The sequence below is a fragment of the Ceratotherium simum genome, chromosome 24, assembly GCF_057802395.1.
Source record: "Ceratotherium simum simum isolate JZ-2026a chromosome 24, ASM5780239v1, whole genome shotgun sequence".
In the NCBI taxonomy this organism is placed as follows: domain Eukaryota; kingdom Metazoa; phylum Chordata; class Mammalia; order Perissodactyla; family Rhinocerotidae; genus Ceratotherium; species Ceratotherium simum.
Window position 1 is genome coordinate 43,621,999 of NC_141923.1, and position 25,978 is coordinate 43,647,976.

The window sequence follows — 25,978 nt, forward strand, 5'->3', positions numbered from 1 at the left end:
GAGCCTATAAAAACAACAAAATCCAAGGAAGGAGTTTTAGAGGGTTCAAAAATAAAGGGAAGGAAAATAACTGACAAACAAGAACAGTTTTGAGGAGATGTCAGGTAAACTCAGCCTTCCAGGGAAATGTTTCCTTAAGTGCCTCTTTCATTTCGTTTTCTTCTACTGCCTCACATGCTTGTCGCTGGTATAATTTCAAATGAAAACAAAACAAAACACAGCAAACTAAAACAAAAAACATCCTCAGGACACAGTGGTACAGAGGCTGGGGAAGTCCTGCCAGCTGGTTTTCAAGAGCTCTTATGTGAGCCCCTAGGTGGCACTTACCTTGGCGACGTCAGCCCCACTCAGGGTCTTGTTCTTGCTTTTGCAAGATCAGAAACCCAATTTTTGTGGGCATTGGAAGTAGATCTGTTATGAACAGACACACACAATGCGGCTAACGTGGACTCATTTCACCAGCACCTATGGGCAATATACACGGGAAATCAAGCTGACAGATAGTTACTTGTACGGGAATCAGAATAAAGAGAATTAGTGGATACACTGTGAAGCATTTCTACCCAGTTGTTTAATGATAGCCTTACCAAGGACACTGTAATGCTCTAGTCTGCATTGCCAAGACTCTCCCCTCTGGGTGTCATTTGAAAGGACATTGTCCACTCCTGGCTCTTAGGGTTGGTTATCCAATTCTTCGCAACATGTGACCAATTCCTTTCTGACCCAAAGGCTTTTACGAACCAGGACCAAGTAATCACCTAATACTGCAAAGGTTACCAGATAAAATGCAGGATGCCAAGTTAAATTGGAATCTCAGATAAACAATAAATAATTTTTATCATAATATTCATTGGAGATCCTCTATTTTTAGTCACTAAATCTGGCAACCCCCAAATTGCCTTCCTGAGCGTCCTTACTTATTACCTTGGTTGGAGTTTTGGGTGTTCCCAAACTCTTTTAACACACACATATAATTTCTTGCTTTACCCATAAAAGGCTACTAACATTCATTGTGTGTGGATTTACTGATTTGACTCTTAGAGTACAACTGTCCCTGATTTACAGTTTGTGTGTGTGCTGGGGTGGAAGAGTGGATATTATTATCACTGCCATGTACCAACAGCAGCTGTTGAGATAAACTGCGTTAATCAGAGTTGTTTAAAGCAATACAGACCATTTCAGGAAGGATAAAGGACTAGTATAAATGAGTTCCAATAAGATCACTTTAACTGAATAGCTGAAATAATTTGTATTGAGGAAAAGGTAAACAGGAATTCTACTATGGGAGAAGGATAATTTTGGAGAATGTAAAACTTTGAGTGTAAGCCAGGTCTGGGGAGTAGTTGCGACTTGGAGTATTATGGGTATTTAAGGAGAACACTAGGATGCTAGAGAGGGATGCATAACCGGAGGCAGGAAGATGTCAAAGAAACTTGGAATATCTCAAGTTTGTGTGTAGGACTGGCCTTAGATGCATGAGGGGCTGGAATCCTTTCTCCTGCTGTCTTCTTCTATTCTGCTTGGTTCTCTGGTCCAACCTGATTGATCAGGGTGTTTTTTATTAGTACTATCATTTATCTGCATTTAGGTCAAGTAGACCCAATTTGTGGTCTAGCTGGGAATGTCAGCATACTCATATACTCATATACTGTATAACATTGTTTTTATGAGATGTAGTCTGAGTTTCAAACAACTGACTTAAAAATAAAAAGTTAAAACACAACTTGGTCAGGCTGGGTGTGGCTTATCCACCTGGTGGGGACTGAATTTAGGTAAAAGGCCTGGTCACAGTACAATGTATGACGTATTACATTGAATACACATCGAAAACAGATATAGGTTCAATTCATTTCAATACCATTCCACTCCACAACTATTTGTTGAGTACCTTTCTGGCAATACAAAGATAAGGTCTTCCAAAGGGAGGCAGAATGGGTAGGATGACAGTGCACACTTGTGCATTGTGTTAGGTGTGGGAATTAAAGGTGAACAGACCTTATTCTGACTTCAAGGTGTTTACAAACAACTACAAAACGGGACTAAGAGGACTCCCCTCTTATAAAGAGGGGAGTTACCACGTACAAGAGGTAACGTATGTGAAAAGTGCGTTGCAAATATGAAGTGCTGTGGGGGTTGTTCTAGAATGGGCCTTTAGATTCCTGACACCTCTTTCTGCCCACAATTAGGAGTAACAGAAAAAGGTAACCGAGTCCTTGAGAGACTCAAGAACGGAGGTCACGAATTCTCGGGGGCCATATTAGCCATAAGACCTTGGGGAAGTTACACAGCCTTCAGCCTAAACCTCCTCCCCTGTTGATATTTACCTTTCAGGGTTGCTGGGTAGATTAAGCAGGTAATGCATGAAGCACCTAGCACTGTGCCTGGCAGGAGTAAGGGCTCAATAAATCGTGCTTCTTATCAGCACTTATTTTCAACTTCTCTGAGTGATTGAGAAGGGAACACACTGTAGGGCTACTTTACGGCGTCCTACTTAGTGGTCAGGCTAAAGCGTACAGTCTCCACAAGGAACATCCTGCAGCCTCCGACTTGCGCCCCTTGCCCTAACCAAGGACCAGAGAAATTCAGGCTCTTCTAGCGAAAACGGTGCCCTAGTCTCTTCTCCGTAGGCGAAGGAGGCACTGAGAGAGCTGCCGCAGAAGCCCAGGCTGCGCAGAGCGGCAGCAGGGCAGCGGATCCGCGGAGGGGTCAGGGCCCGCACTCGCCCCCGCGGCTCGGCCCCAGCGCCGGAGCAGAGGGGCGTGGAGCGACAGCATCGGGTGTCGGCGCCGGCGGGGCCGGGGCGGGTACATCTTCCTGCCGCCCAATCCCCAGCCGTGGTCGCGGCCTCATGAATAAGCAACAAAGCGAAGTGCCCTCCCCCTGGCGTCCCAGACAGCGGAGGGAGCCGCCGCCGCTGCAGGGGCCGCCGCGGGGATGTGGGGAGCGGGCGCCGCCGCTCTCCTCCGCGCGCTGCTTGGCTGAAGGCGAACAGGTGAGAACCGGCCCGGTTGCTGTCGCTCGGGCGGCCGCGGCTGCAGACGGGGCGCCGGGGCAGAGACGGAGCTGGAGCCCCGGGCGGCGCGGGGTCGCCCCGGCAGCGGTGAAGTCCGGGGAGCGCGGCAGCCCGGCGCGCGCCAGGCGTGCGCTCTGCGCCCCCGCCGGAACGCGGTGCCCCGGCGAGGGGTGCGCGGGGGCGCTCCGGGCGCGCTGGTCACGGCGCGCAGGCCTTGGAAGACTCGCTGCGCTCCTCGCTCCAACCAGCCTCCGGGCTCCGCACCAGCGAGCGGGCCTTTGTGCTGGCGGAGCTTGCAGGGCTGGCTGCTTTTGTGTGGGTTTTTCTTTCTTCTCTCCCTCCCCTCCCAATCTCACAGCGGTGGTAGAGAAGTTCCCGAAGACTACGATTTGCTTCTTTCAAAGCATCGATCTCATTGTCACCGATGCCAATCAGTGCCCAGCAGCCGAGGAGCGAATGGGGGCTGCGGTGGCCACCGAAATGCGTTCTGCTACTTTGCAGAAAACAAACAGTTGAGTGTTTAGCGCAGAGATGTCACAGAACCTCCTTGCTCAGACCCTGACCGGTGCCCTAGCACACGGCAGGAGGATGCTCCTTGGAAAGGTCACTTAATTGGAAAGAGGGCCTGCGGTTTAGATGCGGAGGAGGTCAAGGTCTGCCTGAGCCTCCAGAATAGTTGGGAGGTGCTGCCTGGAGGTGCCCAGATGTCGCATGTGCATCCTGGTCACTGACAGAACCCGACCTGTGTAGATTCGGAGCACGTAGAGCCCTGGCTGCCGAGGAAGCAGCCGGGCGTGCAAAATATGGGACCCTAAAGAGTTTGGAGTTCTCAAAGATGAGAAATCTTTGCCTTCCCAAACTGATCCCGAGGATCCACCAGGATCTTGCATCTCCTTTCAGTTCAGAGCTGATGTGGAGGGGAGGAGAGAGGCTGCCTTCAATTGTCTGCCTTCTTTCTTTGGAAGTTTTAGTTAGAAACTTAAGGGAGAGGGGGAGTGGTTCACGAGACCACCCATAGAGCTCTGAAAGATTCTATAGGGAGCAAAATGTATGGTCGGAATTTGCATGGCTCCCCTCCTTTTTGTGTGTTTCCTTGATCACAAGTGATGTTGTTGGGCTCCAAGGAGTCTCGTTTCAGCCCAGCTCCTGCAGAGTCCCTGACCACTTCCGCTCACTCGCGGTAGAACTCCACTGTAGCATCTATTGAAAGAAACTCAGAATCAGGGTGAGATTTCACAGTATCAGAACATTGCTACCTTTACACACAGTAGAGATTTAAGGGGAGTGGACTTGCTCTTATGAATAAGGTAGAGTTGTATTTGTCATAATAATGAACCAAGCACTTATGCTGCAGACTTGATATTGATTGTGTTTATTCACAAAACTCCCAAGACTCACTGAGTCCGAGGTAGCGACAGCAACAGAGCCAATTAGGGAGATGTGGAAGTGTCTTTGTCTTCAGGGGAGGCTTCTTACAGTTATATTCTGGTGTCTCCTGCTAGACTTTTCCGTATCATAGTTTGGTATTACAGAAATGGTTTGATGCTGAATATAAGCATAGAATCAAAATGAGGAAAATGAGCTTAGCTGTTATGGAAAATTTCCACTTTTCAACTAAAGGTGTACTTCACTCTTAATTCAGCAGATGTTTGCCTGAAAAGTTGTGTATGGGTTGTATTTTTGTTCATTGAATTTTGTTTATTCTCACATAGGGAAGCTGGCTGTTGAGAGGGAACCTGGGTTTAATCTCTGTGAAAAGAAGACTTATTCCCTAATTAAGACGTGTGGTCAACCCTGTTTTTCCCTATTGTGTTTACTTGGTGTTTGTAAGAAAAGTATCTGAATCAAGTTTCAGCTTGAAATGTTAGATATTATGTTTATTCCTTGAAATGTCTACCTGGGGATTATCTTCCTCTTAGATGCCAGCTAGTACTGTACTTAGAGATCTTGTCAAGCAAATGAGGTTTGGGAACCATGAAGAACAGAAATGAAGTGTCAAATGGGTCATTGAAAAAGACTACAGGATGGATGGACAAGAGCTTGTTGACCGAGGTTGATTGGGACAGGATTTTCTGAACATCAGATTACTCCCAGATCACTTTGTCTACATGAGAAGCTGAAAGGGAGATGGAAATAGCTAGGGGAAAAAAGAATGTTGTGGAGGCTTCAAATTGCTCTGTCAGCACTGAGGCCACCTTCCTCCTGGGGGACCATGCTTTTCTTTGTGGTTACTCTATTCTCTCTCCTTCCGCTGTGGTCGAACATGCTGCTGAAAGGATCATCTGTCATTCCAGCTACTTAATTGATAGTGAAGGATGACTGGAGCCAGATGATCTTAAAGCCAATATATCAGGCCAGTGACAGTTGTCAGCAGCACAGTGGATCAGAAATGGGGTACCTGAATGATCGCTGTCACAGCTGGGTTAATAGGGTCAGAGTCTTGAGAAGCTCAGCTTTAGACAAATGAAATAGTATTGGCAATAAAAGCCTTAAGATTAGAAAGAGAAAAGGTAAGACAATGACAGATTAATCACTGAGGATCAGGAAAAGCACAAAATGGAAAGATTATTAAGATACAAACAAAGAAGGGAAAGAGTATCTTTCCCCCTCATCAGTGGAGGAATCAGTAATTGGATTTTAAAGGTGAGATGGTAATTGGGAAGCAAGTCGACCTGAAGCTCTGAGACTTGCCACTTGTTACTGTTGATCTAGTTTTTTAAATGAAATAAACCCTGAAAACCTAAAGTATAGCAGAAATGAGAATATAAAAGTTATTACCATTATTAAAATGACATTGAATAAGCAGCCCAAATTGGCTAGGTGATGAACAAAACATGCAGTTAGACATGGATAGACTATGAAGTGTCATTGAAAATCTTACAATATAAAATGGTGACTCTGAATATTCTTTTTCACATTCTTAAGTGATTATTTATATTCACTTCATGTCAGCAAATATTCATCGAACACCTCCATGTGCCTACCATTATTAGCAATTATATGGCTAACAAAGAAAGCTTTTAGATCAGAGTTGGTGTGCAAAGAACATAGTCTTATTGAGGTGGCAAGACTTACAGATATGACTATTTGTGGTAGAGCAGCAGGGAGAAGGGTGGGAAGGGAATGGGCCGGCATTTTTGTGACAGCAGTTTGTAAACAGGAGGTGACCTGCGGGCCAGGGTTTGGATAGCTGGGGTGGGGCAGAAGGAGGGAGTGTTCTGTTCTGGTGAGTGCAGTGTTACGAACAAAACTTAGGAACTGAAAATGAGTATGGCACATAAGAGGGCAATAGACTCACTGGCGATGGGGTTTGTCCTGGGCCCTAATGGTGTGGGGTGTATTATAGATATGGGTTTGGCAGTTGTATGTTTGGGGACTTTAAATCATGTGTTTTGGGAAGGCAGCGAGTTGTAGTGGCAAAGGCAGGGAACTTGAAGTCTGACAGGATTCACAAGTTCAAAAACAGACACACGTAAGCAAGTTAGTTATCCTCTATAAGCCTGTAGTTTTCTCATAAAAAAAATGGGGATAATGGTAGTACCTACCTTGTCAGGTTGTTGTAAGGATTAAATAAGATAATTTACATAAGGCTCTTACAATACTTGGCACGTAGCATCCCCAAATGGTAGCCATTTTTGATTGATTATTGTCATTTTTATTCTTAAGAATAAGCCATCTGCATTGTACAAAATGGATTGGAGAGGAGAGAGTTTGAACTGGATCATCAATTAAGAGGCAATGAAAATAATAACAGTCTAGTGAGGTGAGAAGAAGGGACAATTCCAAGAGATATTATGAGGGAACGATTCACAGAAGTTGTCAATGTGGGATGTAAGGGAGAGAAGAGTTCAAGCTGCCACCAGAGTTTAGATGAAGCAGCTGCTGGTTTGAGGTGGCATCCACGGCACACGTAACATCCAGTAGACAGTGAACATCTACGATTATGCAGCTCTCTTCCTGAAACCCCAACACCAGCTATTGACGCTATTGGTATTTATCCCGAGAAAAGGAAAATATCAGACAGATTGTCCCCAACTTTTTGGCATCATCTGCAGGCCTCCTGTGTCTTCGGTACTCTTAGGGCAATGCCCCATTCCTTATATATTATATGTGGAATGGAATTTACTTTGAAAAAAGTAGCTTTGTCACTGATGAGAATGTTTTAGCACACTGGTTTCCTTTTGGTAACACTGAACAATAGCAGTATACATTTTAGTTGGAAAAATATTGACCAAGTGTTTAAAAGCACCTGATTATTAAGTCTAATAAGACAGCAAAGGCTATATTTTTTATACTGTCTTTCATTTGTCTTTGAAACTCGAATATGCCTAGACTTCACAAAGAAACAGATTCTGGACTGTCTCTATTTAAGATTGTCAAAAATAAAGCTTGACAGAGCCGCTTATCTGCCTGCTGGTGGCAGAAATGCTGTCAATTGTTCGGAGGACTGCCGAGCCATTAGGATACCTTGATAGCAGGTGACGGACAAAGTGCTACTGACTTGCTCCGAAAGGGATGCTTTTTCAGCTAGTAGAAGCTAATATCCACTATCAGCGGTTTGCCTAGAGTTTATTTATCTGAATTAAGTCGCACTAACTGATACAGTGGAAAGAAAGCAGCACCCAAAGTCACGGTGTGAAGGGAAAGTTAGAGAAGTGTTCTTTTGTTGGTTAAATCTTCTTATGATTGAGTTAATTTAAGATAATTCAGACATAGAATGCTAATAAGCGGTGAAATCTCCCTCCCTCCCCCTGCCCCAGCAAAGCAGGCTGTAGACATTCATCGGTGTGTTCAGCCAGCGTTCAGGGAGCATTTCATCTGTGCCAGGCACTTTGCCAGGGAGCGGATACAATGTCGAGCAAAAAAGAAAAGCCTATAGCTCTCAAAATATGATTACAGACGGTTATTTAGGCTTAGCAATATTGTCATTGAATTGACAAGGGTCAGTCTTTTCGTGTTTATTCTCTAACTTGCTGCAGCTCCAATGGGGACAGCAAACTCGTGGGAGTGGCCATTGGACCTGTACTGTGCTTTGAAAGATGGAGAAAGATCTGGAACTTGAAGGTCATCTACTGGTTTATCTGAGTAGCAGACGTTCCCTGCTGCCGTTCCTACAGGCTGTCTTTTCCACTTCTTTTAAAGTTCAGGCGTCGCTTTGAATAGTGGGGAGAAGGAGCATATGGCTGCAATACACAGACGTGGATTAGGCTTGCAGTTCACCCCCACTTTTTTGGTTGTAATTGGATTTAGAAAGCAGGTGGCTGACGGTTACAGAAGGAAAGTCTTTTAGAGCAATGGCAAGATTTCCTTCACAAAAAAAATTCTAAAGCTCAAGATCTGGATGAAAATAAAACCTTGAAAGAAAATTCTGTTTTGAAAAGGCAATTGAGGTTGTATTAAATCTTTATCATTTACCCTCCCCCCACAATCTGATTTGTTCATAAAATTCTCTTCTCAGTACACATGACTCAAGAACATACAAATAAAATGTGAAGCATTCGTTCAATCACTTGGGTGCCTTGCCTACTTGATGGCAAAATTGTGGGAATATGAAAACATTTGTATTTTCTTATGTCCTATAATAGATAAAATATGAAAATGGAATCATGGAGGTAGAAGGAATTTCAAAGATTATTTTGTTTAATTCCTCATTTTGTCAAAGGAGAAACTGAGACCATTTGGCCAGTATCCCATGGCAAGTTTTAACAACAATAAAGCTAGGATTCAGGACTCATTTGTCTGATGTCAGTCCATGTCCTTCTAAACTCTACTGCCACTCACGATGGCCTGTTTTTTTCAGGTTTTTATCCAGAAATATGGGATCAAGCTTTTAGAATCACATCTTCCATCTTCTGGGATGTTTAGTAGGATTTCACTGAATGGAAAAAATATTTGTTCAGGAAAGGGCAGCTCTCTGAACAGATCAGCAATGAACCAGAGAGTTCTATAGCTTTTATATATCTTCAACTGTATAGAGTTTCCTAGTTCAACTTGTCTGCACAGAAATCCAAAGGTGTAGCTTCATATGTTTTTCTTTTAAGGAAGGAAAATAGAGGCAGCAGGTCAAATACTGTTACCAAATCTGTTATCTGGCTATGAGCTGGGATGTTTTATGACTCATCTAAAATATAGTGATAACTAATGTAGAGAATGTTGACATGCCTTGGCATATGCTATTCCCTCTTTTTTAGATATCTTTCCCATATTCTATCCTTTTAAAACAATACTAGCTACCTGTATATAATTTAATATTAAATTGTTTCAAACCCTCATCCTACATATGGGGAAATTGAGCATCCTCTCACTATCTCTGAGGATTCTTGGGGGTAAGGAGCTTATATTTCTCCTAGTTGCCTCTGGCTTCAATTTTCTTCTCCTGCTAAATTTATGATCCCTGGTATGCTGTTCCCTTTCTGCACATAGCACCTCATGATATCATCCCATTTCGGTGTTCTCCCAAAGTACTGTGGATTCAAGATTTCTGTGTAACAAATTACACTCAACTTGGTGGCAATAAATGTTTATTATTTCATGCCATTTCTGTGCGTTTGGAATTTGAGAGTAGCTTAGCTGGGTGGTTCTGGCTCAAGGTCTCTCAAAAAGTTGCAGTCAAGATGTCAGCTGGGGCTGCATCATCTGAAGGCTTGACTGGGGCTGGAGGATCTGCTTCCAGGTTGATACATTCACGTGGTACTGGTGGTTGGCAAGAGGCCTCAGCGCCAAATTGATGTGTTCCTCTTTCCTCATGTAGAAAAATTCAGGCTTCTTTTTCCCTTCAGCCATTTAGGACCAAGGACTTGACCTTTCTCTGTCTCAAAAAGACCTATAAGACTAAATGAGATAACTTGTGGAAGCTTTGAACTTCTTAAGTGGAGAAGCCCCTAAGAAAATGCAAATTTTTATATTTTATGTGTGCACATCACATGCTTAATCTGGATAGTTTAGTGATTAGACATGAAAGAAAGGAAAAGTATAACTTTTATAAAGATAAGGTTTTTATTTTAGAATTTGAGTTCCTAGGTTTAATTTTCCAGAAAATGTGCAACATCTGAGAAATTTCTGATGATGGGAAAAGAGAAGGCCCTACTCAACAAAATAGATAAAAAGAACTAAAACTCTTAAGTTTGGGGGAAAATTAGCAGTTTTGATATAGTTTTAGTTGTAATGAGAGTATGAGTAGTTTTTTAAAAAATACAATGAATCTTAATCTTACCATAATGTGTATTCAGTAAAAATTGATAATTTAAAAGTATGTTTTGGTTCTCTCCAAAAGTTTTTTTCTAAAAATACACTTATGTACGTTGTTGAGCTCTTTTACATTTTCTAATTCTTAAATTTTGAAACATGAAGGTTTTGCCTATAATTTTTATAGTTGTTATAGAGAATATAAATAATTTAAGCATTTTAAAGACAAATTTTAATTGAAAATCAATTACATACTTTTAAAAACTCTTGAATGTAACTGGTATCCAGTGTTTTATGATGATATTTAACAAGTTTTTTTTTTTTAAGATTTTATTTATTTATTTATTTATTTTCCCCCCAAAGCCCCAGTAGATAGTTGTATGTCATAGCTGCACATCCTTCTAGTTGCTGTATGTAGGACTTGGCCTCAGCATGGCTGGAGAAACGGTGCGTCGGTGCGTGCCCGGGATCCGAACCCGGGCCACCAGCAGCGGAGCGCGCGCACCTAACCGCTTAGCTGCGGGGCCGGCCCTGATAAGTTTTTAAAACACACCTAAAATGTTCTTTGAATGTAATGTAAGTAAATGTAAGATTTACTTTCTGTATCCTGGACATGTTGCCATTTCTGTGGTCATTTGACTGCATTGTTACTAGGGGAATTTAAGGAGAATATTGCAAATATGATTTCAAAGGTAGTTTATTTCAAGTAGGTATTTAAGAAACAATGGGAGCTGGCCCCGTGGCTTAGCGGTTAAGTGCGCGAGCTCCACTACTGGCAGCCCGGGTTCGGATCCCGGGTGCGCGCCGACGCACCGCTTGTCCGGCCATGCTGAGGCGGCGTCCCACATACAGCAACTAGAAGGATGTGCAACTATGACGTACAACTATCTAGTGGGGCTTTGGGGGAAAAAAAGGAGGAGGATTGGCAATAGATGTTAGCTCAGAGCTGGTCTTCCTCAGCAAAAAGAGGAGGATTAGCATGGATGTTAGCTCAGGGCTGATCTTCCTCACAAAAAAAAAAAAAAGAAACAATGAATTTAGTACTTGAACCATGTGTACCTTTTTCTAGATAGCTTCAAGTTAAATCAGCTGCAGAATTCAGCAGGGAAAAGTGAACTGGATTACCCATGTCTCAAAGGTACAAAGAAATAGAACAGCCCTCTCTTACGTACCACTCTGAGCATGAAGTCAAGATCATTTTACTTGTGGTTTAATTTAAAGGGACTTATTTACAAAATATATTCATATGACAGTTTGATATGCTTTATTTTTCTGCAGGACTCAATTACTGGAATTGTCAGCTCTGCCACTTTATGTGCACATTCCTCTTCCACTATGAGCAGGCCAATCATATTGCACATTTGTCTGGCTTTCTGTAGCCTTCTACTTCTTAACTTTGCCACACAATGTTTAGCCTTCCCCAAAATGGAAAGAAGGGAGATAGCACATGTTCGTGCAGAAGAAGGGCAGTCTGAGAGGATGAACACAGATGACCTAGAAAATAACTCCATTACTTCAAAGAGCACTCCCCAGCTGTCGGTCTCCGAAGAGCCAATGATATTGTTGGCGGGACCATCAGCAATGCCGTTAAATAAAGTATTCCCTATTAACAAAGACACCCATCCTGGAGGAGCTGGGTTCATGCGGCCTAATAGCCCTGGTGTTTACACTGCTGCTGAGCCATTGGTCCCAGCAGGGGAAGAAGTGTTTGTTTCCAGCCAGCCAGAGAGAACGTCTCCTGAAAGCCGACTTTCCAAGGCCGTGTTAACCAACCCTATCACTTCGACTGCTTCTTTGAATACTGATGAGCAGGAGGAGCCCTTCAGTAGTAGCAACATTCAGCCCACTGCAGAAGGGACCACAGAAGTAACACAAGGTTTCCTGAAGTATGTGGATAATCAGTTGTTTGCAACTGAAAGTCAGGAAGGGGTTAGTCATTCACCTTCATCCTATGTGAATACTAAAGAAATGCTAAGCAGTCCGAGGACTGAGACATTTGAAGCAGATACAGAACGTAGGACAACTTTTCCTGGTGCTGAGCCCACAGCAGGCCCTGAGCCTGGGAACCTCGTGCCTGGTAGGGAGAAGCCTTCGCAGATGCCAGCTGATAATACCCAGGCTCCTGCCACCAAGCACTGGCTCACTACCACCGGGTACACGCAGAGTGTTGAGCCAGAAGCTGACAGCCTGCTGGAAACTCCAGAAGTCACTGTGAGTGTCAACACAGCAGTTCCAGCTGCCTCTGTCGTAAGTGATGAGTGGGATGACACCAAATTAGAGAGTGTAAGCCAGATAAAGACCCCAAAGCTTGGAGACAGTATGGAGACTCAGCTGAGAATAGAAACGTCTCAGACATCCCGAGTAACTGATAACAGTATGCGAGGTATGGAAAGGGAAAAACCTTTGACAGAGTCTGCAGAGGTGGCCTTGGGACTGCCTGAAGGGGAAACACACACGGGGACAGGGCTGCTAATAGCACTTGGGGATGAGAGATCATCTTCCTTCACTGATCAAAGTTCCTTCACTCCCACAAGTCTGATGGAAGATATGGAAGTCTCTGTTGTGAACCAGTTTCAAAATACTGCAGACTCCGTGGAATCCAACCAGGAAAACAATGCCGTGTTTTTCTTAGAGACCACTGTTTCTATCTCAGAATATGAATCTGAGGCCTATCGACCACTGGGAAATACATTTAAAGGTAAAAGAAAGAAAGAAAGAAAAAGATAAGCTTTGTTTAATTTGGAATGTTTCAATTTGGTTTTATTATTTTTTTAATTGAGATATAATTGATATATAACATTACGAGTTTTAGGTGTTGATTTGTTTTTTTAAAGTGACAGTTTAGAAGTAGGTTATCTAAGTTTTAATGAAAAGCAAAAGTAAACAAAATATATATTTTATATAAAAATTATACCCAAGTATAACCCCTGCATATAGACTAGTGGTATTCAACTGGGAACAGTTTGTCCCCTTCTCCCCCCATCATTTGGCAATGTTTGGAGACATTTTTGGTTGTCACAATGGAGGGATGCTACTGGCATCTAGTGAGTAGAAGCCAAGGGTGCTGCTAAACATCCTACAGTGCATGGGGCAGACCCCCAACAACAAAGCTCTGAGCCAAAATGTTAATAGTGCTGAGAAACTCTGATATAGATGAATATTTTTCAAACATTTTATTATGAAAATGTATAAATATACAGGAAGATGTGAAAGAATTAGCCATATGTTAAATGGTATAATAAACAATGTAGGATATTTATTTACACGTTGTTGTAAAAAATATTCACATCCCTAATATTTCTTACCAAAAAGCTTTAGGTAAATATTTATCTCATAGTATTAACCATATGAGTTCTTTGACTTTGTTTTCCCAAAAAGAAACTTATCTAGAAGTGAGGAAAAGAAAACAACCCAATACAGATAAATCGTCTGCTGGCTTGATTCTGCACTTTGTATTTCCTCTTGGCCTTTACATCTGTGAATGTTATGAGCTGACAAGCCTTACATTTGTTGCTGATGGATGATGGTTTTTTTTTTTATGTGTAGTTGGTCAGATAACAGCATGGGGAAGGAAAGACTTAGCATAACTTGCATATGCTCGTTCCAAATTGTTTTGGAATATGTACGCTTGTTACTTTAGCTAAGTAGCCTAATTAATGGAAAATATCAAATCCCTAATATATTTTTTAAAGTGTTATTGAGATTGAATTAAAATGATAAAAGAATGAATTTTATATATCAATTCATTTTTTAAAGACTGAAAGACCTAGTATACTCTAAGTTTTCATAGAAGCTTTCAGAAAATGTTTTGTAAGTTGGTTTTTAAATTTCATTAAGAGAGTTGCGTCCACATGATCGTGAAGACATTAGATACAACTGAACAAGAAGTTTACTTCAGTTCTCCATAACACTTTAAGCTATTCCTGGAGCATTAATTCCTGTAGTTCTAGATTATTCATTGCACAGTTGAATCCATAATTCTTATGTGGTAGATTAAGATAGCCTAAAAAGTAAAAGGAATTTGGTAATTGTCTGATTATTGTTTTCAGTATTGAATATGCTCCTTACTTAGTCTTAATTGCCTCACTTAACTATAGTCTTTTTTTTTTTTTTTTTTTTAAAGATTTTATTTTTATTTATTTTTTCCCCCCAAAGCCCCAGTAGATAGTTGCGTGTCACAGCTGCACATCCTTCTAGTTGCTGTGTGTGGGACGCGGCCTCAGCATGGCCGGAGAAGCGGTGTGTCGGTGCGCGCCCGGGATCCGAACCCGGGTCGCCAGCAGTGGAGCGCGCTCACCCAACCACCAAGCCACGGGGCCGGCCCTAACTATAGTCTTTTAACAGGCAACTTCTTTTTATTCCCAGCATAACACACTATCTGGCACACAGTGGGTGCTCAGTAAGTACCGGTTCAGTGGATGAGTGAATGAGGAGAGAGAACCGTTCAGACTGGAATTGTCCAATCTGACTCCTGCATTGTCCAAATTCATCAAAAAACTTCTAAATGTTCTTCATAGAGAGAGGAACAGTCAAATAATTGCTTTTGGTTTAAATGTTTTTGTCCCATAGAGTTAAAAAGAATGTGAAAATTGAGATTATTGACAACATTAGTTAGTGAATAGCCAAACAGTTTTCCTATCCATTTTCTGGTGATTATTTTTTCAGAAGTACGCAACTCAAATGCCATTCATTTCAGAGCCCAGGGACTACTTGGCTATTATCTTCTTCAGGACCTGCAGTGATTTCTTGGTGTTTTGGACATTACGACCAGATGAGTGTCCTGGGATTATGGTCAGTCCTCTGGTTCAATTTGTGCTTCAGCTGATTCAGTTGAAGATCAGGTTTTAAAAGTAACCTATACTAATTATCATTTTTTTTCTCTACAGGAAGTAGGAAGAATGAGAGATGTGGAGAGATTTTGAATGTTATTTTAAAATTCCCATTACTACTTCTTGTTCTCACTACTCTTTCTCTAACAGTGGTCACTTGTTCAGAGTACAATGCCATTTTGATATTTCTTGCCGTTTAATGAAACTATGACCATAGACTGTACATTTATTTTTACATATTCTCAAAAGTGTTCATTATGCTTTCAAAAATGAGGACAACATGGAGAATGCATACTGCTTAAAATGATAAAACTATATATTATTATCTTTTTATGGCAAACAGAGCGTTGTCCTAGGTGCTGCAGATACAAAAAGGACAATGAATCCTGGCTCTCAAGAGATTTACAATCTTATTGGAGAAAGAAAAAAGAAAGAAAAAACTTAATAGTATAAAGAGCAAGTATGAAGCCCATATGCGAACTGTTCCCTAACTCACATTGTCCTGTAACCGGTGTATCAGTCCATCAGACATAAAAGTCTCTTTAATTCAGAAGAAAAAATAGTCCAAACTGAATGGGGACCAAGAAAAGGAACTGCTTACACTGAAACATGTACAAACACTATTTTAAAGCAAATAAATCGTTTCCAAGGAAAAATATTTTTAAGTAATAGAGAGTACCATGATGTTATTAATAAAAACTTTGAGAAAATCCTTTCAGCTATTCCTAGAATGTTATTTTTCATTATATAACTTACTGGACTTGCTAATATGCTATGTATCTAGAATTAGTATTTTAAAGAAGAGAGACAATAGAGCCTTCTAGAAATTGTTTTAACATTGGCTCAGTATTTGAAATTTCTAGCAAGCCCCTCCCTAAGAAGGGGGCAAATATTGATCCTCATAAATAGTCTTTAATAATGTATTTGAGAGGATTGTAATGTTGTAAAGAAAGTGGACCTGTGGTAGATATGTCATACCCCACAGGTCTATTTCATTTTCTTTCATGATCTAAAAGCAAATATAAATCTTCTATAGAGGCCACTCCAAGTTTTTCCTTGGGCAATGACAGGATTTCCTTCTTTTCATGGCTGAATAATATTCCATTGTGTAGGGCCGGCCCTGTGGCTTAGCGGTTAAGTGTGCGTGCTCCGCTGCTGGCGGCCTGGGTTTGGATCCTGGGCGCGCACCGATGCACTGCTTCTCCGGCCATGCTGAGGCTGCATCCCACATACAGCAACTAGAAGAAAGTGCAGCTATGGCATACAAATATCTACTGGGGCTTTCGGGGGGAAAAGAAATTCCATTGTGTAAATATATATTGCATCTTCTTTATCCACTCATTGTTGACAGGCATAGTTCGCACAGTGGTTAAGAGCACTATGTAACCTTAGGCAGGTTGCTTAGCTTCTCTAAGCCAAAGTTGTTCTGTAAAATGGGGTAATAATAGCTGATATTTATTAAATACTTAAAAAGTACTGGGCATGTACTGAGTGTTTTACACGTGTCATCTGATTCAATTGTAACAACTCTATGAGATAGGTACTGTTATTATTTCCATTTTACAGCTGAAGAAACGCAACGCCCAGAGATGTTGAGTAATTTGTTCAAGGTCACACAGCTAGTAAGTGGCTGAGTCAGAATTCAGACCCAGGCAAACTGGCTCTAGAGCCTGCATTCTTGACCACTATGATATACAGCTTCAATAGAATGACATTAGTACCTACCCTACCTCCCCTTAGTACAAAGGGGTGGATAAAATAAGATCATGCCCACTATGCACTTACCAGTGTGTATGTATGGCATATACTAGAAACTCAGTAAATATTAGTTATTGTAATTATTAGTCCTTAAAAATGCTAACTTCCCATTCCACTTCAGAAATGCAAACGTGAAAATTCATGTGTACAAATGCTTCTGAGAATATTTGAGCCTAACTTGGTTCTGTATAATTTGTTTCTTTCTTTTTTTTTTTAAAGATTTTATTTTCTTTATTTTCCCCCCAAAGCCCCAGTAGATAGTTGTATGTCATAGCTGCACATCCTTCTAGTTGCTGTATGTGGGACGAGGCCTCAGCATGGCCGGAGAAGCGGTGTGTCGGTGCCCCGGAACCGAACCCGGGCCGCCAGCAGCGGAGCGCGCGTACTCAACCGCTAAGCCTCGGGGCCAGCCCTGATTTGTTTCTTAACAAACTGATTATGTTGATGTTCAGATGTACCTAAAAGGGAACTCAGCTCTTGATCTTCCTACTTTGTTTTGGATTTTATTTATGCTTTTTATGTTAACTTCTTTATCTCTGTCTTAAATTGATTCACTGCTCCTGAAAGCAACAACACTGAAAACATTTTTTTTTGTATTGAAGTGCAGTCGACAGATAACATTATATTAGTTTCAGGTGTATGACATAATGACTGGATATGTGTAAATATTGAGAAATGATCACCACAATAAGTCTAATTAACATCCATCACCACACATAGTTACAAATTTTTTTTCTTGTGATGAGAACTTTTAAGATCTACTCTTGCAGCAACTTTCAAATATGCAATACAGTATTATTAACTATAGTCACCATGCTGTACTGAAAACATTTATTTATCCCTGAAATAGCTATCTGGTTTGTTTTTTGTCAATTTATTAGTTGTATAGTGACGTTCTAAGATATACAGATTTGGTCTATTTTACAATGTTGTTTCCCCCCTTTTAAGACATCATCACTCAAGAGATGACAACAGCTGTTCAAGAAGCAGAAGCCACTTTATCATCAGTGACACAAGAGCAGCAGGTTTCTACCCTCGAGGTTACCAGAGAAGATGGCGAGGCTAAGGAAGGAAAAGAGTCCCCCTCTGCCACGTCTGATGTTGCTGCTGTCACTCAGCTGTCGAGAAGATGGGAGCCTCTGGCCACTATGGTTTCAACTATAGCCGTACCTCTGTCTGTCCAAGTTACTCCTGCTGTGGAAGGTCTGTAAGGGAGGGAATTGGACTCAGTGTTGTGGGGGTGGATCTTTTCTGAGTTGATAAGGAATAGAATGAGGGAGGTAGCTGGCCCTGTCACCAGGGTGCATGCACACCTCCCCTGGAGAGTGACCAGGAAAGGCAGGCGGGCTCTCTCTTGTTTGGAGATATGTGGCGCAGCCTAAAAGGGTGAGGGGTTAGTTCCCAAATAAAGTCTCCTGGTGGCTCGTCTCTGGGGCCCTCGAAGCCCAGACCTCCTGAGAGCTCTCTCCTAGGGTGGCATCTCTGGCTGCTAGGAGCCAGGGGGTGAGGTGAAAACAGCAGAACCTGGATTTGAATCCCAACTTTGGTCCTCACCAGTGTTGTGGTTTCAAGCAAGTTTCTTAATGTCTCCAATCCTTGGTTTGTTCATCTCTAAATAATGCCTACCTGTCTTATAGGTTATTTTAAGGATTTGAAATAATATATACAAAGTGCTTTCTAGACATAAAGGAAGCCCTCAAATGCTCTGATATCTTAGGGGCAGTGAAGTTTTTAAATCTGGGTGATCATCAGAATCACCCGAGAATTACAAAAATTATTATTTAATTATTACTTTTGGACCTCATGTCTCTGTCTCATCATTGGTCTAAGTAAAACCCACTTTTATTTATTAACTGAGTTATTTTTAACAATATAATAAATGCCTTCTAATCCTGCCCCTCCTCCCCCAGAACAACCCTAGGGCCTTGTCAATAACCTGCGTGTAACCCCATGATCTTCCCATCTCAACCCCTTCCTCTGACTGTTAACTGTCATCCTGAATCTTGTGTTGATCATTTCCTTGACTTGCTTTTCTTGTAGTTTTATTGCATCTATATTTATTCCTAAAATTATGCATTAAAAAATTTTAGTCATTTTTAGCGTATAAAAATAGTATTGTGCTGTAGATAGCTTCTTGGGTACTTAACTTTTTTTAACTTAATGTTCTATGGCTAAGGTTTACTTACTGTGGTTCTTTTGTTCTGACTGCTTATAATATTCCATAATGAAAATATATCACAGTTTTTTTTTTTTTTTTTTTTTTATAATTTTATTTATTTATTTTTTCCCCCAAAGCCCCAGTAGATAGTTGTATGTCATAGCTGCACATCCTTCTAGTTGCTGTATGTGGGACGCAGCCTCAGCATGGCCGGAGAAGCGGTGTGTTGGTGCGCGCCCGGGATCGAACCCGGGCCGCCAGCAGCGGAGCACGAGCACTTAACCGCCAAGCCACGGGGCCGGCCCAAAATATATCACAGTTTGATCTTCATCCAGTGTCTTCTAGTGATTTGCATTTGAGTCATTTCCATGTTTGGCTATTGTCAACATTGCTACCATGAATATTCTTTTACATGTTCTCCATAGTACATGTGTAGGAGTTTCTCTTGAGTATTTACCTAGGAACTGAATAGCTAGGCCATAGAGTATATGAATGTCCAACTTTAGGAGGCAATGCCTAACTGTTTTCCAAAGTGGTTGTACCAATTTATACTCCCAACAGCAATATATATGAGAGTCTGTGGATCCATATTGTGAGAGCTTTTAAAAATAGTTTCTCAGGCTTCACCATCAAGGAGGTTCTGATTCAGTAAGTTGGGATATGAGGATAGCATGAAAATAACATTTAAAAAATTGCCTCAAGAGATTCTGATGATCAACCATGCTTAGAAAATACTATAATTCTAGAGTTTTAGATTTAGGAATACCTGGGGCTAAATTAGGCTGCTTCGAAATTGAGCATATACCAGACACAGATCTAGGCTCTTAGTCTTTGACTTGATTTTTAAACGTAGTCTTTGGCATATATTTTAATAAATTTTTATTAAATTTTCTACCTTTGGTAATAGATTATATAAAATCCTGAAAAACCCATAATGTTGTCAGTATAATAAATGGGAGACTAAAATTTAAAAACGAAGCTCTGATTTGAGAAAGTGTGTTTTGCCTGGGTAGCTGGGTTGATGTGACATGGGAACAGGGAGCTGGTCTAAGTGCCACACTTACCATATGTATGATGTTGGTCTCGTCAATCATTTCTTCCTTAAAAAGTAAAAGCATATGTGTACATTTCCCATGATGACCATCTTTGGGTCAAATCCTGTCTCTTGTGTTTGGCAGACCTAATGGACACAGTCACAAGGCCACATGAGGAGTTGTTCACACCGGTTTTGGGCTCTCCAGTGACGCCCCCTGGACTAATGGAGGAGGCACCCAGCACTTCCCCAGCGCTTCCTGACTCTGAGGTGTCCTCTGAGAGAAGCACCATTGTGCCATCCTTTAGCCATGTTAATACGGCTGCCTCCTATGGCCTGGACCTACTGGAATCTGAAGGTATCCATGCTTTGAAGGGGGTCTTTTCTAGGACTGAGTGACTGAGTCCCTGAGCAAATGTTGTTTTTGGGGAAAGATGAAGGAAAAGTGTATTCAGTCTGCGTGTAGATCAGGGGTCAGTAAACTGTGGCCCGGCCATATCTGTCCTGCCATCTGTTTTTGTGTGGCCTGCAAACTAAGAATGGTCTTTACATTTTTAAATTATTGAAAAAAAATCAAAAGAAAAATAATGTTTTGTGACATGTTAAAATTATATAAAATTCAGATTTCAGTGTTCCTGAGCAAAGCTGTATTGGAACACAGCCACACTTGTTCGTTTGCATATTGTCTGTGGTACTGTTGTGCCAGAGCAACGGAGATGAGTAGTTGTGACAGAGACTAAATGCCCACAAAGCCTGAAATATTTACGATGTGGCCCTTTACCAGAAAAGCTTGCTGGCCCCTGGTCTAGATCAGTGGTTCTCAACTACTGAACAGTAGGATCACCTTGGGGAGCTTTTAAAAAACCCTGATACTTGAGTCCCTGTCCAGGGATTCTGATTCAGTCGGCATGGGGAGGGATGTGGCATCAACATTTTCAAAGAGTGCTTTAGATGATTTTATTGTGCAGGCTGGACTGAGAATTAGGTTTAAATGGAAAACTTGAGTTTCCCCACCAGATTTTCTTGGCTGGAAATTTTAATGTGGGTTGTATTTTACTAACACTGCTCTGGTTGTTAATACTGGGTTATTCTCTTTTAGTAACATCTCTGGGTTAGGATGTCCCACTGTTTGGAGATAGGCAGTCTTCTCACCTATTAAGACTGAGAAATTCATGCCAAATTATATTTTCCAAGACATTGTCTTTGAGCGTGAAAAAGATACTTGGGGCACAGCTGCAGATCCACAAACAAGAAGACTGGAAATATGACGGAAGGTCATTTAATTAATCAGCATTTGGGCAGGTGAACAGCTCCTGGCTGGAGGTGCAAAATGTCCAGAGATTTGTAGTGCCGTGTTTCTTAGACTAATCTGGAAGACAGGTGAGCTTTGGGGCACTAAATTCGCCATGTGTTTGAGGCGGTAAAGCTGTAGGATGTGCTGTTATTTCCTACTTTGTCTACAGCAGGGAAGGTGGTTCAGCAGGTTTGCTGCAGACTGTTGCAGACTTTCAGGGTAACACTGGGAGCTTTTTGACAGAGAAACATGGCGTTTTAGGAGTAGTGTGGAGGATCCCACAGTAGTTGCTGGTTTAGGAAATGGATCAGAGCGCACTCAGAGGCTAACAGCTCTTGCACTTCACCTTAAGATAAAAACCATCTGACTTTGAGTTTCGTGTCTCACGTTAGCTGTCTGCTCTCCTTGATGCCGTCTGGAAAAAGCAGGTTTCCCCAAATTAACCTGAGTTATACATGACAGCTTTACCCAGCAGGGCTCATTAAATCACAGAAAAAAAGTTATATATATTTGTGAATAATCCATACTTGTGAAACTGCAATAGTTTTCTAAATTTAGTAGATGATGACAGTTGTATTGAAATATGTGAAAATTTTCCTAATTTGCCTAGGAGGTCCTGGAATTTTAGTTCTTTTCTTCTACACAATTCAATTGCAGCTTCTTTTTGAGAATATATTTTGTCAGTTTTTGATCTAACTTATGATCCTTGTCAAGGCTTATGAAAGACATTTTTGGTTTAAAAATATCCTTTCTGCTACGTTGTTGGGCTTAAGGCAAGATTTTAAATGAGCACACTTTTTCTCCTAAATACCAGGGAGTACAATTTATGTTTCATTAGTATATGTTAATAATGGCACAATTTCATGCTGGTGCATCTAATCCTCTGAAAACTGAAGTGACTATGCTTATTTAAACTGATAAACGTACTAGATTCCTGGATGTGTTGGGGGCCTCCATTTTCAGTGCATGTTTTTCCACCTTGTCTAGGAATATAAGTGCAGCTTGAGGCTTCGACTGGGTGAAGCGTTTTAATTCTGCCATAGGATTATATGTGGAGGAAGATAATTTGTTCTTAACCTGGGATCATGGGTTACCCTATGTCAAGTTATCTCCATTTCAAGTTTTCATCTCTCTGATGTGTTGACAAATGACATAAGAGTCTCCAGTTTAAGATGTGTATTTATTTAACTGTGTTAAACTCCTTATATGTTATGTTAATATCCTCCTTCCCACTGGGGGACAGGAGCACTTCTCCTGAGAATGTGGTCTTTTTCTCAAGGGGATCTGGGCAAGAGACCTGCCCTTATTAGACACCAGACACTCAAGGAGCAAGAACCTTTTTGGAAATTTCTGAATGTTTATCCTTTAAGGGATAATTAATGGCCCACATGAGCCTAAAAATTTTATCCACTTGGCACCCTGTCTTGTCTCCTCTGTTGCATCTCTGCAACTTAATGACTAAGGGAGTGTATTAGTTTTCTAGGGCTGCCATAACAAAGCGCCATAAACTGTGTGGCTTAAAACAACAGAAATTTGTTCTCTTGCAGTTTTGGAGACTAGAAGTCTGAAATCAAGGTGTAGGCAGGGCTGTGCTCCCTCCAAAGCCTCTAGGGGAGGTGTCTCTTGCCTCTTCCAGCTCTGGTGGCCTCAGGCATTTCTTGGCTTGTGGAAGCGTCACTGTAACCATCTGCTTCCATCTTCACATGGCTGTCTTCCCTCTATGTGTCTCTGTGCCCAAATTTCCCTTGTCCTAGAAGGACACCGGCCACTGGATTAGGACTCACCCCAGTAACTTCATCTTAACCTGATTACATCTGCCAATACCCTATTTCCAGATAAGGTCACATTCACAAGTGCCACAGCTTAGGACTGGAGCATATTTTTGGGGGGCACACAATTCAGCACATAACAGGGGATCTGCTTCTGAGGGCTTTCCAGCTGACATTGAAGGCAGACGTGCTCTTTCTCTGGAACATCCCTCTGAGGGGCGTGCATTGGGGGAGTGGGAGAAATTTTGGTGTGTTTTATGTTTCTCAGCCACTGAAGAAAGCCTGCCTCTCTAAGTGTGTACCGCCTTGTGTGTATTTCAGTGAGTCTTTTACCTTGTCAGCAAAAATGCAATTCGATTTTTGAAGGGATAATGGTTTATCTGTCACCTTGTCTGATACTCTTTACGTCTCTGTATTTTTTATTTTTTTAGGAAGTGAATGTTTTCAGGGTGATAAAAAATGCATTATACTTATCTCAGGCATAACTCTACTAGGACTGTATTCAGCATCCTTGAAATAGAAACATGACAAAAGTGTTCTAATTTTTTATTCAAAATAGGACAGTGTCACATTACATGTATATAACTACATAAATTAATTTTTGAACATGTTCTCTGTGTAGATTGATATCCTTTGTTTTTTTTTTTTTGGTGAGGAAGATTGTCCCTGAGCTAACATCTGTTGCCAATCTTCCTCTTTTTGCTTGAGGAAAATTGTTCCTGAGCTAACATCTGTGCCAGTCTTCCCCTACTTTGTATGTGGGATGCCCCCACAGCATGGCTTGATGAGTGGTGTGTAGGTCCGTGCCCGGGGTTTGAACCTGTGAACCCCGGGCCGCAAAAGCGGAGCACGTGAACTTAATCACTATGCCACTGGGCCGGCCCCTGATACCCTTTTTTGTTGAATATTAATGTCTTTCTCTGCTCAAAAATGGCAACTTAAAATTTCTGATTACTTATGAAAACTTACCTGGAATTTTTTCATTTGGGTTAACTGTCTTTAAAATTTTTTAATACTAATATCAAATGGACTAGGACTTGCAATATTTCTTACTTGAAGTTGTGCTTTCTATATTTTAGAAATCCAACCTGAGGCTTTCTGTTTGCTCTAAATAAATCGAACTTATTTGAGCCTTTCCTATATTCCCACAGAAGATGGAAATTCATCTGTGCCGTAAGATTGTTAACTTTCATTCTGTAGAGTGGAAGATTATTGCTTTAACAATTCAATATTCAGAAAAAAATCTATTGCGCATCTATTTGTACGAGGTACTAGGTTTCTAAGAACATGTGGGAGATAAGAGTACAAAAACAGAGATTTCTCAGATCTTGTGATTAAGGTTTTGGTAATCCTTCTTCACACACTTCCTCCCTTAATGTTTGGAAGTCAGTGTCTGGGCCTTCCAGCTGGTGGGAAATGGGAAACCTCTCGGTGCTCACCATGGTGCTGACCAGACAGTCTTGGCAACACGGTGCATTTGCTTGGACTCTCCCAAGAGGACTCTGGGTTAGCTTATTGCTCTAAAGCAAGAGAAGAAGAAATAACAGTGTCTCTGGTCTGGAGGAGGTGAATTCTTGATCTGAATGGTCCTATTTAACGTCTTTCTGTAGGCATAATAGACTGAGTGTTGGGGCAATATAATCCAGTGCCATCATCCCCCACAATTCCTGTTTCCTCATCTGTTTCAAAAGGCCCATTTAGTACAGGCTTTATGGAACAAACTCATACTAACTGACTTGCTGGAGAATTACCTTTTTTAAAACATATAATGTATTTTATGTGTAAACACATAACATGTTGCTTTTTTTTAACATATAAAGAGATTTTTGATTCTTAGTATCCTATAGAAAAGTCATGTTTACTTTTTTTTCCATATCTTGATTTTTAAAAAATAAGACCACATATATCATTTAACTTCAGTTTTTTATTTTCTAACAGTTTTTTGCTTGTTTTTCCAAGATCATTTTGGCTGTCCTTATATTTAGGTTTTAAAAGATTGCATTTTTGACATCTTTTCCCAGCCAGGCAGCACACATGGGGCAGAAACCTGCCATTATTCTGTCATTTGTTGTTTTATCTATTTCAGTGACATCTGTTTTCTTGTCTTCATGAGTGTGTGTGTGTGTATGCATATATGAGTGTATTTAATTTCATGGATATTTTCCACAGTCCTCTGACAGCATTTCCAATATATTTGCAGCACCCCTTAATTGCCTCTGCTGAAGAGATAGTGGTGTTATCTCTCCTTTCTTATCTGGAATTCTCAGTTCTGTCTCTGTCTTACAATTCTCTTTACTGATAACATAAGAATTGCAGGAGAAAGTCACGTTTGAAAAGTATGCCTTCATTCAGATGACGGAATGCTATTTTTGGCAGTGTGGTGACCTCATAGTTGGTACTGAAGTCAAGATGCTTTGTTTCATTCTTTTATTGGTCGATCAGAAATGAATTGGGAAATGCATTCTTTAAGTGGCAGTATGGAGAAATCTCAGAGATATTTTTCTTTAATAGCTCCATTGAGGATACTTAAGAGCTCATGTAATTTTTATGAGAGAAGTGTTTGCTCTTCACCTGCACTTTAATTCACAAAATCAATTTTTTTGTATCATCCCAGTATGCACTCTTTTTCAGAGAGTATTTTCTTATTATTTTCTCAATTTTGCTGTAGCTTTTCAGCTCACAAGGCACCTAGAATGGATGAATGAGAAAGAGTATTCAAAATGTCAACTCAGGGCCATATTTTTGAAACCACCTCCTCTTTTTGCTGAGGAAGACCGCCTCTGAGCTAACATCCGTTGCCAATCCTCCTCCTTTTTCCCCCAAAGCCCCAGTAGATAGTTGTATGTCATAGCTGCACATCCCTCTAGCTGCTGTATGTGGGATGCGGCCTCAGCATGGCCACAGAAGTGGTGTGTTGGTGCGCGCCCGGGATCCAAACC

At 41.2% G+C, this 25,978-nt stretch overlaps 1 protein-coding gene across 1 annotated transcript in view; it reads left to right on the forward strand.

Moving 5' to 3' along the window:
* The first annotated feature begins 2,848 nt into the window (after positions 1–2,848).
* ARMH4 (armadillo like helical domain containing 4) overlaps positions 2,849–25,978 on the forward strand; it is a 123,713-nt gene continuing 100,583 nt past the window's right edge. Inside the window, exons 1-4 of the mRNA XM_004426194.3 lie at positions 2,849–2,992; positions 11,477–12,896; positions 17,734–17,988; positions 20,122–20,334. Of these exons, the coding sequence (XP_004426251.2) occupies positions 2,849–2,992; positions 11,477–12,896; positions 17,734–17,988; positions 20,122–20,334 (2,032 nt within the window). The remainder of the gene's footprint in view (positions 2,993–11,476; positions 12,897–17,733; positions 17,989–20,121; positions 20,335–25,978) is intronic.